This window comes from Watersipora subatra, chromosome 1 (assembly GCF_963576615.1).
Source record: "Watersipora subatra chromosome 1, tzWatSuba1.1, whole genome shotgun sequence".
NCBI lineage: Eukaryota > Metazoa > Bryozoa > Gymnolaemata > Cheilostomatida > Watersiporidae > Watersipora > Watersipora subatra.
Genome location: NC_088708.1, coordinates 52766395 through 52786983, shown reverse-complemented (window position 1 = coordinate 52786983; position 20589 = coordinate 52766395). Strand labels below are relative to the sequence as shown.

At 37.5% G+C, this 20589-nt stretch overlaps 1 protein-coding gene across 1 annotated transcript in view; it reads right to left on the bottom strand.

Moving 5' to 3' along the window:
* LOC137400229 (coiled-coil domain-containing protein 186-like) overlaps nucleotides 1-20589 on the bottom strand; it is a 54634-nt gene that overhangs the window by 2665 nt on the left and 31380 nt on the right. The window contains exons 15-22 of the mRNA XM_068086560.1: nucleotides 19607-19784; nucleotides 8327-8562; nucleotides 5244-5381; nucleotides 4921-5003; nucleotides 4588-4634; nucleotides 3005-3118; nucleotides 1036-1190; nucleotides 605-720 (exon numbers count right to left, since the gene is read on the bottom strand). Coding sequence (XP_067942661.1) covers nucleotides 605-720; nucleotides 1036-1190; nucleotides 3005-3118; nucleotides 4588-4634; nucleotides 4921-5003; nucleotides 5244-5381; nucleotides 8327-8562; nucleotides 19607-19784 — 1067 coding nt within the window. The remainder of the gene's footprint in view (nucleotides 1-604; nucleotides 721-1035; nucleotides 1191-3004; nucleotides 3119-4587; nucleotides 4635-4920; nucleotides 5004-5243; nucleotides 5382-8326; nucleotides 8563-19606; nucleotides 19785-20589) is intronic.

Below are 20589 nucleotides of genomic sequence, written 5' to 3'. Positions count from 1 at the left end.
TTTATTGAATGCGTGAAGCATATTTGTAAAAAATATTTCGACGAATAAGGTTGCATGAAAGTGTAAACAGAGACCATCTCTCACAACTACGTCACATTTGAGCTGTTTTTGAAAGAGAATCCAAGCGACGGTGGTCTCGTGTGGCTGCGATTTTCTGTTAGTTTTTGAGCTTTTAAGAGCTTGTAATCACCTTTCCACATATTTTGCACCTACAACAGAGTAAGACATGGTGAATCTTTTCATATCAAATAACTAATGTGAATTTTGTTGCAAGTCAACCTTTAACAGTTAATAAAGGTCTTACAGGTTTTTATCAACTGTATCAATGATATAACCATTTGTGTGTTCACAAGTTCACCAATTCTTTGCTTGAGCAATAAACCGTAGCTATGTATATAAATCTCAGTGTCCATTGAGAGCGATAAAGTTATAAGAACTTGAAACCTCCAAGTCAGCAAACAAGCGTGCTTGGCCTAGTGTACCCACTAGTTTATTAGTTCGAACCAATAAGGGTTGTTTGTAATTGATTTTGGCCGTACCGATGGCATCTCAGAAACTAAAACAATACATTGATGCATTACAGCAAATAATGATTTTAACATACCTCTGCAATAGATTGGGGTTGTTGAGTTGGGCAATCTTGTCATGCAGATCTACGAGAACAGCGATAGGCACACCATTTGCTCCTTTCACAATTTCATCGGTAGAACCATCAGCTTCCTAAAAGTAGACTTCTAACTGGCATATGGTGCAGACACATTCAAGAAGTTTTACATAGTAACAAGGTTGCCTGCCTAAAATGCAAATAAAGGACTAACTAGAAAACATCGATCAAAGGTAGAAAAAGAGAGCTCTAATTATCCACCAAAAAAAATACCAAAAAACTTGATTTATTGAGGTGTTAGCCAATGAGAGTATATAGATACTCAAGTATGGCCACCCACAACCAGGAGCAGCCAGTAGTACATCTGGACTGTCCAATGATACAATACACACAAATGAAAACACTTCTGGACGGCACACGAAAAAAGATACCTTTTTAGAAGGTTTTTCTGAAGTTCTTGACTTCTTGTGGCCAGTGCTGCTGATGTGATTGGAGGAGATCGGTCGTTTGACGGCAGTACTATTGTTGTTTGTGTTGCCGCCTCTATCATCATCGGTGTCAGAAGAAGAATCTGATGACACGGTAGCTTAAATAGAAAATGTTAGTGAACTAAGGTGTGGAGGGAAGGGGTGGAGGGAAGGGGTGGAGGGAATGGGTGGAGGGAAGGGGTGGAGGGAAGGGGTGGAGGGAAGGGGTGGAGGGAAGGGGTGGAAGGTAGGGGAGAAGTACGAGAGCAAGTGTACTGGATGTAAGTGGCTAGAATTTCAAGAACAGCATTAAGAAAATGTAGCAGAGTTAATGAGAAATAAAGAAATTTATAACCTGTTCATAAAAATAGATTTTAGCAAATGTAGGTCCAATTTTAAAAACCAGCTTGCACATATATGACAAATGACTGCACATTAATAATTATGAAACAACGACTTGGGAATTGTCTTCTCTCATATTCTTAGTATAAATAAAAAGGAATTTTGTTACGCCATCAAACTTGCCTTGTCTGGTCCAAACCAACATCCCAATAAGGGATAAACAAGTCAAGCATTTCTTTACTGAGAAACTAGAAAACGTAATTTTTCGCTAAGATTCTGTACATTTGATCACAAAAAATAATGCCCGTTATTTTTAAAACTAATGGAGAAAATTTGAGCATCATATTCCATTACCGTAATGGACAATAATTTACTATCTGTTCTTCACACGGTTACTTAGTTTTAAATTTGTATGCTTCAAAAACTAATGCAATAAAATCTGAATCACTTGTACAGTATGTACATAGAAATATGTAATAGAATAAATAATTATGGCGATAAACTCTGTTGGCATTAATAAGCTATTCGATAATACATTTTAATTTTTTAAACAAACAAATTAATACATCAGTTTTTAAAATCTTGCTTTGTTAGGTAACTGCATCACGTGTTATATTGAATATCACGGTTTTGGCATTAAAAGAAAAACAGCAATGTTAAAAAGACTGCTTGCATCTACTTACCGTTGTGATGCGACCATGTCATTTTAGCAGTAGGTAATGGAAGTATACATTTAATTAGTTCATCAGCTATTTGATTCATGATACAACAGAGATACAATGAATTTATACATTTGTAAATAGAGTTAAAAAAACAAACAAAATAGCAAGCTAAGCATAAAAATACTAAATTTACATAACCCTACAATATTTAAATTTTATAAAACCTAAAAACATTCGTGATGACAACTCAGAGTTTCTCCGACTCATTCTGCATCAAGTAAATCATCAGTATTTATGGAATAAGCAACCATTTTTTAAAGAAATGTTTACAAAAAGGTTTGATTCAATTACATTCTTATTTTGCAATTTCATGGTCCCCAAAACTTTTTCCTTACGGCTATCTTTGAACAAATATTACGCAATACTTCATTGCTTGTACTCATGACCTTGAACACACTAGGTAGACACAATTGACAGATAAATTGTTAACTACCAACTAAAACCCATGTTAGAAATAAAGCCAATCAAAATGATGGCACAGCTTAAATATTTCCTTATCAAGACAGTCAAAAGTAGCAGTCTTGGCTTTGACTTATCAAAAGGTTATTTTAGGCTTGAATGTTAAAATGTGATGTGTAGACAAACTCCTAACCTTCATCTTTGCATTTTTCTCTCGTTAATAACACGGTCTTTTTGTTCCAGCACAGATGAACATAAAAAGTAACCTAATATTTACAGATATTCATTAATTTCAAAGAACTAACTTCCTCCAACTCACTGCTGCAATTGACAGTGTTTGCTACTTGTATATTTAGGAATTTTTATTGTGCAGAAATATCTTCGTAAGCAGCGATGACATTGAGGCACTGAGACAGTAATGACGAGACACAATGTAACATTTACTAGCACCCATAGACTGAGATACATACATTCATTCTTGCTCTTATTTAAGTTTGTGGGGACGGGAGAGTTGACAGGGGATGAGCTGCTGCTGCTGGTACTCGTGGAACTGGTACTAGAAGCAGGGTGTCGACTAGCTTTTTCTACAATGAAGAAATAACTCTAGAAGTGATCTAGCCCCATTAACGATCAGTCTGAAGAAGTAACCAAAAAATAACGACAAAAAAAACCGAAGAAATGCATGTTCCTTATCCCTAAGCCTACCTACAGCCCTTAAGATAACTGAATGTTAATGAACCCTAGACATTTTATGTTATTTCCCTTTAGCCCAGCTGATTGATGGTTATAAGCTAGATAAAATATATGATTTTTACTGAAGAATAAATAAAAATAAATAAATTAAAAAAGAAGTATAAATAAAAACAATCAAAAATATATATCAATAAAAAACGAAATGAAAATAATTTTCAAAAATCAGCACAAAATAAAATTACTGGCCAATTGTTAAAATGTAGGGTCAGAGAGTCAGTATCCACAAAAGATCTCTATAGACCTAAGACTTAGGTCTTAAGTAGTAACGGCCACCACCGAGCCTACCTCTACTATATCAGACAACATTCAATATACTATGACCAGAAATATTACCTGCTGACACTTGCAAGGTTGGAACCAGATAAGAAGGTAATAACAATAATGTGAAGCGGCGTTATTTATCCTCAGCTTGTAATAAACAGTCTAAACGGCAGCCACGCCGTGATTGATCTCCCATTTTGCTAATTCCTTAATATTTTTGTGTACAAGTAAGATCTGTCATTTACAAGTAGATATATGCACAGTGAAACTCGGATAACTCGAACTTCACGGGACCGAGCGGAAGTGTTCGAGTTATCAGAGCATTCAAGTTATCAGAGCACTGTCACAAGTGCATGTATTTATCAGTAGATACGTGGACATATGCAAACTATATATAAATCAAAAGCATAGATTGCTTGTTGCAAGTTAAAGGGCTTTTCATGTATAGTTTTAAAATTTTTTATCAGAAAGTATAAATATCTTTCTATGATTTGAGATTTGCCTGTTGTTTTAGGTGATGTGAGTGCCAGGAGGTTTTCAGATTAAAATTGACAAAACATGATCACAGTTAAAATGCTAAGAACAAAGACATCTTTTTCTTTTGAGCGTTTTAACAAAGAACAATTTTCCCAATTTTATTTTAAGTTCACCCGAAGGTTTCCACGCTTTCCCTTGCTTTCGATGGGCAACTGCCAAGCGGATGTTTGGTAAAACTTGACCTTTTTTAAACCTTTAAAAAAGTCGTTAACAAAAATATTTTGCAGAGGATGATAATAAGGACGCCTAAGAACTACTAAAAGTTGATGTTTATCTCTATGGCTTGGAATAAAGTGATATTACACAGTGATAAAGACCATCTCCGTAGCCGTTGGGCAAAAAACTGTTCGAGTTAATGATGTTGAGGTCAAGTTATCTAAAGCAATTTATCGTTGAGTGAGAACGGACCCAACAAATCTGTTCGAATTAACCATGTGTTCGAGCTATCCGAGTGCCTGTGGCAGAGTTTCACTGTATATATAAAAGTAAACTATGGACATACCTTTGGATTGCTTGTCTTCTATCGGTGGGGACATACCAAACAGCAAGCTATAAACAAAGATAGATATCAGAAATGAGGATATCGGATATAAATACAAGTTTCTGCTGCACATCTTCGAGCCAAACTTAGCAGTAAGCAAGTTATTTCTGCTACTCCTCACCGCCAAAGCTACGGAGGAAGCCATCTTTGCTTCAACTCCAGTTGAATTAAACAAATAAAAAATACTACATATAGCTGACCCATATATAGCGAATATAATGTTAAAAACCATCTACTAACTGTTAGTGGTTCATCACTACGCTGTTGAGTGAAAATGAGAATAGAGAGCCCTACCTGTCGGGATGCTTCGTTGAAGAGTCTCTGTCTGACTTGCTCTTCTTACTTCTGCTTTTCTCTTTATCCTTGCTTTTCTTTTTCTGCAGGCAACAAAGATCCAGACTATTAAACAGCCATCCTCTACTCTAATACTCATATTGTGAGATAATCCAACTACTGATTCGTAGAATTGAAAAACAAGCTGCAAAACGGATCAACGAGTGGGACAGTATGCCACTTACTTCCAACAATTCAGCTTTTACCGAAATAAAATTCGCGAAAAAAGTTTCACAAATCAGCTGAGAATATCCGCTGGAGTTGGACCGACAGGGTTAACTCACCTTCTCCTTCCTGTCGCCATCATCAGCCTTCTGCTCTCCGGACAAAGGGGTTAGACTATCCGCGTGGGCAGCTAACACTTCCGGCCTTTTCTCTCTCTCCTTAGACAATCCTGTCAGGTTTTCTGGATCTGTTTCCTTCTACAACAGTTATTACACTTATTATATTAACTTTTGACTATTTCAACAATCATATATACTCCAACTAGCTCTTCTTAGGATTGCTAACACACGCTTTTAAATGGTTAACTCGGTTCATTAAATGCTTAATAATGCTCTTGAAAATAAGCTAAAACTAATATTACAACATCAAAAATGTAAATGTTATTTAACTTAGATTGCAGCTGACCTGTGACAGCTCCATGGTCTATGAGTATGTGTGACGCAAAGATTAAATATCTGCGATCAAATATGGTTCATGAGAAGAAGATAGACACCACATTGTCACAAGCTGTCTATTCTTGTACTCAAGTCTAATAACCGCTAATTATTAGATTTAACTGATTATCGCAGAGGAGATTTTAAGAGTGATACCTAATAGCTACATTCTGACAAGTTATTGAAACTACATGAGAAAGCTTGTATGCATTATGTAATAACCATATAGCTCACAAAGCCCTGAGGGAGAAAGCCAGAATATCATAAATATCTGATATAGTGTCACTAATGATTATTGCTGATAAACACAATCTACCCTAGGACACTTATATTTCGCTAGTATTTAGTTTCGTGAGTAGCACACAGAATAAAATTTCGCTGCAACTTAATTTCGCAGCTCTGATGAGTGCGAAAATATAGTGATGTGAAAATAAATGCAGTGCAAAAAACAGATTACATTCCTCAGGTCCAGTTTGCTAATAAGAAAAAAATTCAATTTGGGACTAGTTCGTATTTGTAAACCACAGGTTGAAATGTGTGGGTGAGATCGGCAATTCAATTTGATCACTTGCTGCCATTTGTTTTTTAGACTATCAATGACGTCTAGGTTCCTCCCGCTGTGACTTTCACACTCGAATCCCAAGAAAAAGAAAATAGATAGGTAGCAACCAACTTCACAACCAAAACTGTATAACCCTTACGCTGCCATAAACGCATTTATGCGTTTTCTAGGGACCACTGCCATAAACGCATTTTTGGACTTTCTCAGCAATTGTCTGGTAACCTGATTTTATTATTTGTTGACCACATAACCCACGGTCTTTAAGTGTTTTATGAAATTGACTGTGTTGTCCGAAGATTTATCTATAAAATCAGCCTAAAACAACGAAGCAATTTTAAACTTTTGTTTGAGAATTGCTAATCTAAAAACGAACATTTTTCTGTGAGTTCATTAACTACCCCGCGCGAGTCATAAAACAGGTAATCAGTTGTTGATGACATAATAGCCAATTTAGATTTTCGTGATTATACAGATAATTAAAGTAGAACTTGAAAAAATACTGTATACATATCATGAAGCAATATCGGCAATTTCGGTAAAATGGCTGGCACTAGGCCGGTAGCTAATTTGTACATGGTTGGCAGTGGAAGAGATAATGTGGTTAGACCTGATGAGGTTTGATATTGTTTTTGGTTGGTAATAAAATTCATCACTACAATAATTATTCTGCAATTTTATGACTTCACCTACCAGACTTTCATCCTCATCCGTTACAAATTCGGTGACTAAACTGATATAATCTTAATTTGCTTTGCCATGCTGCTCAGTCGGTGTATTAGCTATAATGAGTGTACCAGAAATTTCCCATTGATCCCAACCACAGACGAAAATTGCCTGCATTTCTAATATGACGATTTTATTGCGGATATCAATGAACAAAGCTATTTAACTTCGCGTTTTCGCTCGTTCGTTATGGTAGTTTAGTTTCGCTCATTAAATTTTCGCGAGAGGATGACACCGCGAAAACGCGAAAGTTAGATGCCGCGAATACATAAGTGTCCTAGGGTAGCAATATACCAGCCATGGCCGTAGCTGAAAGTATTAACACCCCTGCCTTTCTTACCTAGTCTATTTAGCAAAAATTGGATTAACTTCCGCCAGATTTTACTTAATCTTTACATAATATATTTGATACATGCATAGTGCTGATGATTAGAATGCTGAGAATCAAATATTTCTGATGAGATTACAACTTCTAACAAAAAAACTATTTTCACTTAGGAATTGGCCTCAGAGATGGACTCCATATTTTCACACAAATATTTTGTTCCAAAAAACTCTGGTTTTACTGCCCCCAGAGACTGATGGGATAGTTTTGTTTTAAATAAATGTTTTAAAAGTATAAAAAATCTTACGAGGAATTATTTGATATTTATATTGTCTGGTCGTGTAGTACAGAGTGCTGGTAGAAGAGCAAAAACCTAATTTATGTCACTAAATGATGAGGGGTGTTAATACTTTTAACCATGACTGTAACCGGATGAATAAAGTTAGGTTGCTAACAGATTAACAGTATCCTAAGCATGGGCAGCAAACATCTGAATAATTAGATGTATGGATAATCACCGCTATCTGACTCACCTCCCTACCCTCCCCGCCCGTTATCAGTCTAAAGCATTCACAGCATTTAAAGTGTCAATAGTTTTATTACTTGTAGTGCAGACAACTCCTGCTATTCATTCACAAAATACTTTACTAATTGAGTGGCTGGCATGCATGGTGTTTGGAGCGACCCTGAGTGATCCATGCAACAAGAGTAAATGTCTAGCAAAATGAATATAGTAACATAATATTAACTTCCTTTAGTAAGCTGGACAGCTGGACTTGAAAACTATAACGACAATAATTCGCATTCGTTATTGACCTCCGCTGCCACTCATGTAAAAGCATGACATACGATTATAAATTGCTCAGAGTAAAATTTTTTCTGATTGAAATAAACTTGTCCCATGAGTTAGCCAAAATGCGTAAAGACTGTGTTACAGGTGCACCCATTCAGCTTAGAAACCTTGCGTTATTAAATGGAGATAACAAATGATTGCAACACCAAATAACAAAGCTCTCCAATCAAGTGACACGTTTCAGAAGCTGCTACCAGCTGTCAGTTAAACAGAAAGCACTTGAAATAAAAAGAGAGCAAACTCACAGCTCCGCCGGCCAGCAGCCGAGCTCGAAACTCTGGAGGAAGTGTTTTAAAGAGCAATCGTTCCTGTCTGAAAGACGTGACAGCAGGCTGACCTTCGCCAGGCAAATATAAGTCATATTCGTAATGAATGATATTTTCTCCATTGCGACATGATTTGTTGGCAAAGTGGATGTCAAGCTTGAGACCGAAGCTGGCATATCCACTTTCATGTATCATATATGGGGGCTTGGTGACCACTATAAAACAAGAAGAGACAGTCAAAACAGCTGCTGAATATTCACTGTAAATGTTTAGAAAACAAAAAACACTCCTCTTTGAAGCGATGATGAATCTGAACATATGTCAAGGTAATGCTGACATCCTGGTAGTCCAACTGTCATCTCAAACCACATATGTTGAGTAGCTGTTAGAAATTCTATGAAAATACTATAACATCTATATATATATAGATCTTAAAGTCTGTGTGTAGTGCGCATGTCCAGCCGCAGTGATTAAAATCTAGTAACAAAGATCTGCTTCCCACTGGATTTGATCTCCGGACCTTCAACTAAATATCTACAGACAAGCGTGCCTAACTACTGTACTATGCCGTCCTTACCATGCCTCGTTAGGTATATGATCTATGCTTATAACGATTGAAGGTTACAAGCAAAGTGTGTACTTTTTATTCTAAAATTAATATTCCCTTTTGCATTTGTTTGTCTTTTTAAGGTAACCATACATTTTTTAATTTGTATTTTCAAATTTTCATTTCAATTTTAAGTCCGCAACTGTAATGGCTTCAATTTCCAGTCTTTTCAAAGGGCATCCGGTAAATATTGCAAAACTAAAGACTATTCACATGGAAATTCTCGAGTAGGAATTGCCTCTACATCAAGTCTCCGTTCGGTCAGACAAATTACTGATTGCGCTTCAATGATGTATTTAATTTCGATATCTCATTGTTACATTTGTACATGTATCAAGAAGAATCAGTATTGGCGTATTCCAAGTTTTGACGGATAACTTCTGCTGCAACAAAACCTTTTTTATACACCCACTTCTATGTACTAACTATTATACTAGTACTAGTATTATACTAGTTGATATTATTAAGTCAACATATTCATGATTTTAAATTTGTTTTCTCAGTTCGTATTAATTGTATCAGTGTTAAAATTATTTTTCATTGTAGCACACCAGACTATCAAGCCATTACTTGCTAATTATTTCCCATTTAAACATCTTTACAGTTGTTTTATTTTTTCTGTCAATTTATTTGAACTGCACAAAACACTTTCTCATGATATGAAGTTTAAAAATTAGAATAGTAAATGTTATATAAAATAAATTGTTTGGGCAAAGACATTTTTTAGTACCCTGGCCAACACAGGGCATTTATCTAGCTATAAACAAAATCAGATTTTTTAGAAATATGTTAAAGAATACTTCCCTCCCTGAACCATTAATACCAATGAACATGCATATATAGATAGACTAGCCAAATTTCCGGCGTTGCACGAGCATTAAAAACAGCTTATAAACAGTTGCAAGTAATGTAGTTGCTTGCCGCTTGCCATTAGCCTGGCACATTGCCATAGACTCATTGGAGTACGTTACTATCCGTATGTGATATTATCGGCTCGCTACAACTCCGGCTTGACCGGAGGTAAGGGAAAAAGCGCGAGACCGGGAGAAGGGATCTTCTAGTGACTCGCTTACGGCTTGAAGCTCAGTAAGTTAGGACGTGTTTGTTTTGTCTCCTGATAAGTAACGACTTGTTAAAGAACCCACTGAACTAGAGTAGCTCTAGTTCACATGGTACCACGAGTGCTTACTTTCAGGAGAGAAGTAATACGATAGTGTAGTGATAAGTTGATACGATAGTGTGGTGGTAAATTAATACGATAGTGGAGTGATATGGTAATTTGATAGTGTAGTAATAAGTTGATACGATAGTGTAGTGATAGATTAATACGATAGTGTAGTGCTAAATTAATACGATAATACAGTGATAAGTCGAGGTGAGTATATTGAATTGTGTTGGACAATTGTGGAGTGTGTAGACGCTCGGCGAGGTGCATTGAGGTGTGGTGACTACCAATAGATACACGAACGGATTTCAATTGAATGTTCCGTTATTATTTCTGTTCAGTGAATTCTATTTAATTCTTTCAAATTAATATAGAATAATGGCTGGAAGAAGGGTGGGTGCAAATATTTTTGCTAGCTTGCCTGCGCTAGAGATTTTGGCTACTGATGTATTCGGTAGCTGGAAAAAGTTTAGCGAAGAATTTACCCTATGTATTGAAATGAAGGACTTTGAGATGGGGGATAGTGAGGCTATGGTGGAGGGGGAGGCCGTCGTGGTCCCCAACTTCACTCCTAGGGCTCAATTACTAGCACTCTTAAAAGCCATAGGCCAAGAGGGTAGGGAAACCCTAAGATCGTTGGGATTTGAGTCTAATAACCCAGACTCAACTTTCAACCAGGCTCGGGACCTGCTGAGAGGGCATTATGAAAGAGAGGAGAACGTTTACGTCAAGACCCAAAAGTTTGTTTCTGCGAAACAACTTGCAGGAGAAGACGACAGAGATTTTCTCCTTAGAGTAGAGCGGCTTAGTAGGCAGCTTGATTTTGGCATGAATGATGATTCACGGAGGAGCTTTGCTTTGGTCATTGCCGTGAATGGACTATGTGACACAAGATTGAGTAGAGATTTGATAGCCCAAAATAATCTGGATTGGGAGAGGTTTAGAAACCTTCTCTGGACCAGAAATGTAGTGCAAGAGGCCTCAAATATGCTCACGGCAAAGCCTAGTTTTAATCGACCTGCTTTTGCTCAACCTAGTGCGACACCGGAAGCCATAAAGCCAATCCCAGGGGCTAGTACCTCTTCGAAAGCTGCAAGCGTGGGGGCTACTGGACAGCTGTGTGTCAAACAGGAGGTTGGTGAGGTAGAACGGCGAGAGGTCCGAGACTGTCGTCGAAGGAATAGAGATAGTAGTGATAGTTACAAGGCTCGAGGATGCAATGGGTGTTATGATGACTACAGACGCGATTCTAGCAGCCGTGAGAGTAGTCAAGAACGCCATGGGCATCATAATGGCTACAGGCATGGCTCTAGCAGCTGTGAAGGTAGTCATGGAACACGCTATCGCTGGCACTGTTACAGTCTTAGCAGTGATTCAGATGGCTCCAAAGACCATGCATACAGGAATAGTCATTGGGGAAAGCGTCATGGCTCTTCATACCGGAGAAGGAATGACAGCCGCTATGAGTGTGGCTCAATAGATCACTTTGTGAAAACCTGCCCCCGTGTTAGATGCAATAATTGTAAGAAACTTGGGCACATGGCGGGTGAGTGCGACAGGCCAAGCCGATGTCGTATATGTGATGGCAAGTATCATGCTGAAAGCGAATGTCCCTTCAAGTCAAGGAAAGACCGCTGTATTTATAAGAATGTTCGGATAGTTTCCAACCGAAACTCAGTTGACTAGCAGACTGATTTTGAGGGAGAGTTGTGGGCCCTCAGAGAACAGTGTGCCACACTAGGTAGATGGGGCGAGGCTGAACCGAAGGAGCTTGAGAGACGAGAGAAAGAGCTCCGTGCTGTAAAACAAGAGTATGAGAAAGTTCGTCCTTAGGGAGATTTTTGCTTCAGCTAACTCCCCTGGTTCCCGGGCAGCTCCCCATACCCCGAAATCTCAGAGAAAACCTGCTGCTACCGTCTTGCCACCACCATCTCCGCTAGGGACAACAGTATGGCATTAGGTGGAGACTCGGGCGACGAGAGAGACCACCACGAGAACTAAGGTCTTCTTTTGGAGGGAGACAGTGGGGCGTCACCAGCCACAGACCACACAACAGGAGATTGTGGTGAACAGGTGACTGTAGCCGGATACCTGCTTGCAGGAGACCGTGCTGAACAGGTGACTGTAGCCGGATACCTGCTTGCAGGAGACCGTGCTGCACAGGCGACTTCGGCCGGAAACCTGTCCACAGGAGACCGCGCTGAACCAACCAACACAGCCAGAGACCTTTCTCTACAAGGAGACTGGGCGGGAGAGAGAGAATACATGAACACTGCCAACGAGGACCTGTTGCTCGGTCCAGGAGAAAGCGCGGTGTGGTCTTCACAAGGTGGGAAGTCACGTCGGAAAGATTCCAGACTCTCGGCGACATTTGGAGAGATCCTAGACTCTCAACCCTTTTAAAGGAGTTCCCAGACTCCTTTTCCTAAACCTCGCGTTTCCAAGGATACCCGGAGTACCGAAGCGCCCTAGAAGCGAAGTAGAATTACCAGGCTCTACTCACAGAGACACCAGACTCTGGGGGAAACCCACGTTTACCCATAAGCACTTGAGAGTGCAGAAGACCAGCAAGTAGTCGCCTACAGGCTATACAGGCTGCAGAGGACTAGACCTCACGGGATCTCCCAGAATCTAGATGAAGATCCCCTGTGAGAAAGTCGCTTCCATCAAACAAAGGAAGATGTGATATTATCGGCTCGCTACAACTCCGGCTTGACCGGAGGTAAGGGAAAAAGCGCGAGACCGGGAGAAGGGATCTTCTAGTGACTCGCTTACGGCTTGAAGCTCAGTAAGTTAGGACGTGTTTGTTTTGTCTCCTGATAAGTAACGACTTGTTAAAGAACCCACTGAACTAGAGTAGCTCTAGTTCACACCGTATGGCTAAACTTAACAATATGAGCAAGCTCTAGTCACGTTGCGTAACGTAGAATGATGTGCCTATTTTAATCGACATAATGACTCAATGCATCTTATGTAGCTTAATTGGTAAGATATTTGCCTGGTGAATGGGAGGTTCTGAGATCAAATCCAGCGTGAAACAGATAATTCACTCCTAAATTTTAGTAGCTGTAGCTGAACAAACAAAACTACACAAACTTTGAGATTTATATAGATAGATATTAAATTTATTATCACCAACCGTTTTCAACAAATTAGACCATGAGACAAAAAAATAGTAAAGTAAATTATGTGTATTAAAAGAAAAAGCTCTTTTTGCATAGCACTGTTTCATAATATAAATTGGCAAGGTGTTGGTGTCTGGTATGAGGTGTAGTGATTTTTGGCGGAAGTAGTAATGTAATGGATGGTCAGGGAGACTGAAGATTAAAGAATAAAGATGCACACACGCGCACACATAGAAGCAAACAAAGTTTCGTTATCGCTATGATAATCACCAGTTCGGTTGATAACCAGTTGGGGCTATACTTTGATATTATTAGAAAAAAACTAAATTTTTGCATGAAATGCGAAATTCTTGCCATGTGAGAAAAAAGTTCTGCCTTACTCTTTACACCAAAGTAGCTTGTCCGTGTGAGAAAGAAAGCGTTGCATCTTAATGATCCTTGAGTTATAAGACAGTTTTCATTAATACTGAACGATGTTCTGCATTTGTAACCAAGATTAAAAAATGAATGGCTGGTTACCAGAGAATAGAGTGACAATATCAGTGACACCTTATTAAAAGAGATATTAATCCACAATGCCTGACGCTTCTCAAGAACATGGTTACTGCCATTCACTAAGAGCACTTAAACCTTAACAGGTTCTTGCGCCATGAACTATTCTCCAACTTGATGGCTTGATAAAAACTCCACGTAATGCTAGAGTAAATGAAGACTAACAGCCGGTACATATTAAACGGCAAACTACTGTATACAGTTTTCATAAAACTAGCCTCCAAACGTCTATCTACAATAAAATTTAGAGTGAACCTACGCAAACATTGTTTTAGATCTACGTGTATATCGTATCTTAATCACATTTTTACTAAGTAATATGATTTTTATGGTTTCACATTTTTATTTTTATATTTCTGAGTCAGCATCAGTTTTTTGAGCATATATACCAACATTTGCATTTCGCTTACTGAGACAAATACACACACACTTTAACCATAGAACTATGCCCCACAAAATAGGGAACCAATCGGGTCACATATCACGGACTTCAATGCAAAATTCATGTGACAACTGATTCTGCCTGTATTTGCCCACAGCATGTGTAACAATTGAGCCAGAGAGCTAATGCATTCCATCCATGTTATGTTATATCCTAAAGTATAACCATTGTATTTTGGAGACTCTTTACCCATAGTAAGCCAGCACAATAATAACCCAGCACAATAGTAACCCATCACAATAATAACCCAGGACAATAATAACCAAGCACAATAATAACCCATCACAATAATAACCCAGCACAATAATAACCCAGGACAATAATAACCCATCACAATAATAACCCAAGACAATAATAACCCAGGACAATAATAACCCAGGACAATAATAACCCTTCACAATAATAACCTAGGACAATAATAACCCAGGACAATAATAACCCAGGACAATAATAACCCATCACAATAATAACCCAGCACAATAATAACCCAGCACAATAATAACCCAGCACAATAATAACCCAGCACAATAACAACCCATCACAATAATAACCCAGCACAATAATAACCCATCACAATAATAACCCAGCACAATAATAACCCAGCACAATAATAACCCATCACAATAATAACCCATCACAATAATAGCCCAGCACAATAACAACCCAGCACAATAATAACCCAGCACAATAATAACCCATCACAATAATAACCCAGGACAATAATAACCCATCACAATAATAACCCATCACAATAATAACCCAGCACAATAATAACCCATCACAATAATAACCCAGCACAATAATAACCCAGCACAATAATAACCAAGCACAATAATAACCCATCACAATAATAACCCATCACAATAATAACCCAGCACAATAATAACCCAGCACAATAATAACCAAGCACAATAATACCCCATCACAATAATAACCCAGCACAATAATAACCCAGCACAATAATAATCCAGCACAATAACAACCCATCACAATAATAACCCAGCACAATAATAACCCATCACAATAATAACCCAGCACAATAATAACCCAGCACAATAATAACCAAGCACAATACTAACCCAGCACAATAATACCCCATCACAATAATAACCCAGCACAATAATAACCCAGCACAATAATAACCCAGCACAATAATAACCCAGCACAATAACAACCCATCACAATAATAACCCAGCACAATAATAACCCAGCACAATAACAACCCATCACAATAATAACCCAGCACAATAATAACCCAGCACAATAACAACCCATCACAATAATAACCCAGCACAATAATAACCCATCACAATAATAACCCAGCACAATAATAACCCAGCACAATAATAACCAAGCACAATAATAACCCAGCACAATAATACCCCATCACAATAATAACCCAGCACAATAATAACCCAGCACAATAATAACCCATCACAATAATAACCCATCACAATAACAACCCATCACAATAATAACCCAGCACAATAATAACCCATCACAATAATAACCCATCACAATAATAACCCATCACAATAATAACCCATCACAATAATAACCCAGCACAATAATAACCCAGCACAATAACAACCCACCACAATAATAACCCAGCACAATAATAACCCAGCACAATAACAACCCATCACAATAATAACCCAGCACAATAATAACCCATCACAATAATAACCCAGCACAATAATAACCCAGCACAATAATAACCCAGCACAATAATAACCCATCAATATAATAACCCATCACAATAATAACCCAGCACAATAATACCCCATCACAATAATAACCCAGCACAATAATAACCCAGCACAATAATAACCCAGCACAATAATAACCCAGCACAATAACAACCCATCACAATAATAACCCAGCACAATAACAACCCAGCACAATAATAACCCAGCACAATAATAACCCATCACAATAATAACCCAGCACAATAATAACCCATCACAATAATAACCCATCACAATAATAACCCAGCACAATAATAACCCATCACAATAATAACCCAGCACAATAATAACCCAGCACAATAATAACCCATCACAATAATAACCCATCACAATAATAACCCAGCACAATAATAACCCAGCACAATAATAACCCAGCACAATAATAACCCATCACAATAATAACCCAGCACAATAATAACCCATCACAATAATAACCCAGCCCAATAATAACCCAGCACAATAATAACCCAACACAATAATAACCCAGCACAATAACAACCCAGCACAATAATAACCCATCACAATAATAACCCATCACAATAATAACCCATCACAATAATAACCCATCACAAAAATAACCCATCACAATAATAACCCATCACAATAATAACCCATCACAATAATAACCCATCCCAATAATAACCCATCACAATAATAACCCAGCACAATAATAACCCAGCACAATAATAACCCAGCACAATAATAACCCATCACAATAATAACCCATTACAATAACAACCCATCACAATAATAACTCAGCACAATAATAACCTATCACAATAATAACCCATCACAATAATAACCCATCACAATAATAACCCAGCACAATAATAACCCAGCACAATAATAACCAAGCACAATAATAACCCATCACAATAATAACCCATCACAATAATAACCCAGCACAATAATAACCCATCACAATAATAACCCAGCACAATAATAACCCATCACAATAATAACCCAGCACAATAATAACCCATCACAATAATAACCCAACACAATAACAACCCAGCACAATAATAACCCATCACAATAATAACCCATCACAATAATAACCCAGCACAATAATAACCCATCACAATAATAACCCATCACAATAATAACCCATCACAATAATAACCCATCACAATAATAACCCATCCCAATAATAACCCATCACAATAATAACCCAGCACAATAATAACCCATCACAATAATAACCCAGCACAATAATAACCCATCACAATAACAACCCATCACAATAATAACCCAGCACAATAATAAACCATCACAATAATAACCCAGCACAATAATAACCCAGCACAATAATAACCCATCACAATAATAACCCAGCCCAATAATAACCCAGCACAATAATAACCCAACACAATAATAACCCAGCACAATAACAACCCAGCACAATAATAACCCATCACAATAATAACCCATCACAATAATAACCCATCACAATAATAACCCATCACAATAATAACCCATCACAATAATAACCCAGCACAATAATAACCCATCACAATAATAACCCAGCACAATAATAACCCAGCACAATAATAGCCCATCACAATAACAACCCATCACAATAATAACCCAGCACAATAATAACCCATCACAATAATAACCCATCACAATAATAACCCATCACAATAACAACCCATCACAATAATAACCCAGCACAATAATAACCCATCACAATAATAACCCATCACAATAATAACCCATCACAATAATAACCCATCACAATAATAACCCATCACAATAATAACCCATCACAATAATAACCCAGCACAATAACAACCCATCACAATAATAACCCAGCACAATAATAACCCATCACAATAATAACCCAGCACAATAATAACCCATCACAATAATAACCCAGCACAATAATAACCCATCACAATAATAACCCAGCACAATAATAACCCAGCACAATAATAACCTAGCACAATAATAACCCAGCACAATAATAACCCATCACAATAATAACCCATCACAATAATAACCCAGCCCAATAATAACCCAGCACAATAATAACCCAGCACAATAATAACCCAGCAAAATAATAACCCATCACAATAATAACCCATCACAATAATAACCCAGCACAATAATAACCCAGCACAATAATAACCCATCACAATAATAACCCAGCACAATAACAACCCATCACAATAATAACCCAGCACAATAATAACCCATCACAATAATAACCCAGCACAATAATAACCCATCACAATAATAACCCATCACAATAATAACCCAGCACAATAATAACCCATCACAATAATAACCCAGCACAATAATAACCCAGCACAATAATAACCCAGCACAATAATAACCCATCACAATAATAACCCATCACAATAATAACCCAGCCCAATAATAACCCAGCACAATAATAACCCAGCACAATAATAACCCAGCACAATAATAACCCAGCACAATAATAACCCATCACAATAATAACCCATCACAATAATAACCCAGCACAATAATAACCCAGCACAATAATAACCCATCACAATAATAACCCAGCACAATAATAACCCAGCACAATAATAACCCAGCACAATAATAACCCAGCACAATAATAACCCAGCACAATAATAACCCAGCACAATAATAACCCATCACAATAATAACCCATCACAATAATAACCCAGCACAATAATAACCCATCACAATAATAACCCAGCACAATAATAACCCATCACAATAATAACCCATCACAATAATAACCCAGCACAATAATAACCCAGCACAATAATAACCCATCACAATAATAACCCAGCACAATAATAACCCAGCACAATAATAACCCATCACAATAATAACCCAGCACAATAACAACCCATCACAATAATAACCCAGCACAATAATAACCCATCACAATAATAACCCAGCACAATAATAACCCATCACAATAATAACCCAGCACAATAATAACCCAGCACAATAATAACCCATCACAATAATAACCCATCACAATAATAACCCAGCACAATAATAACCCAGCACAATAATAACCCAGCACAATAATAACCCAGCACAATAATAACCCAGCACAATAATAACCCATCACAATAATAACCCAGCACAATAATAACCCAGCTTTACTTTAAAAATGAACTTACACAATATTTATATAGATTTTATTAGAAATTACCACTGTTTTATATCATTCGCGGTTGTTTTTATGTTTCTGGTTAAAATCGACAAAAATTGATGGCGGCTAAAATGCTCACAAGAAAAATACGTTTTACGGCTGCCTCTGTCTCTCTCTCTCGTTATTGATATCGGGTAGTACGTTTAAGTTTTAGCGTTATTCTGCCTTCAGCGTCTCTATTCTGCCGGTCTATTTGCAGAAGTGCAACTATAGACCTCATAATCGAACTTTCGTTTGAATCTGAGCGTTTTAACTGCGATCAAGTGTTGTCGACTTTAATCTTGAAACATCCTGGCAGTCAGATCACTTCAAACACCAAAAACAATCCCAAATCATAGAAAAATACCAGATACTTTCTGATAAAATCTAATAAAATTTTGTTTAAGTTCATTCTTGAGAATTGTTTATACTATTTCTACCGTAAAACAGGTTTCAAGCTTTTTTATTAACTTACCTTGAACAGGCTGAGCAAACGTCTCGTGCAAGGTAAAGACAACCTTTTCTACAAAGTAATGAATATCTATTCCCTCGGCTCCCTTCACATACGCACTCCAGTCATGAGTATAACCATGCGGGTGCTGGCTAGATCGGTGGCTAGCTGTGTGTCCGATGTTTAGCAGAACAGCAATGACCTGAAGCAGCAAATATGGCAGATATACATCAACCACACATAACCTACATATTAGAGCATTGTTGAGCCCGCAATGTTTACTTTCATTGCTTATGTTCAAATAGCGTATAAACTTACCGAGTTGGGAGCCATTTCACTAGTTTTTACATAAGCCTATGACATAACTGCAGAGCCTGAAACATGAAGATGGAGATAGAGTTAAAAAAGACCAGCAAACCTTAGCTCATCAAGAAACCTAAGCAATGTCAATACCTGTATGATATCCGGAGACACAGGCTATGACAAGGACACTATAAGAATCGTATGTGTTGTAAGGGTTTAGGTCTTCACAGGTACATGAAATCAAGCACAGCAACGAACAGTTTTCGGTCATTTGTGCAACATTCCTTCAGTAGATTTTTAAATCATGTGAGCTTTTAGTAGCAGTGGATTTTATAGACTATGAATGCAGATGAAATCACACATAGATAAGCAATGCGTGATGTCTGGTGATTTTACTACTGGCAAAAATGGCATATGGTAACTAATCCACCCTAAGAAAATATACAGAGGATTTGTCAAACGCCATTTAAAAACACCATAAATGCGTGGAGATTATTGCTTTAATAGCCCAACGTGTCATAAAACTTTTAATTCTTATGAATAATATAGGTGTTGGTTTGGAACTTGCCTATTTTGCTAAGTTACAGCGAGTTACAAACAAATTTATTCCATACAAAGACTATCTTGATCAGGAAAGAGACAGGCAAAGCTGTATAACATGTCTATGTGAAGTAAGCGCATAGGCCTACCGAAGCAATCATGTA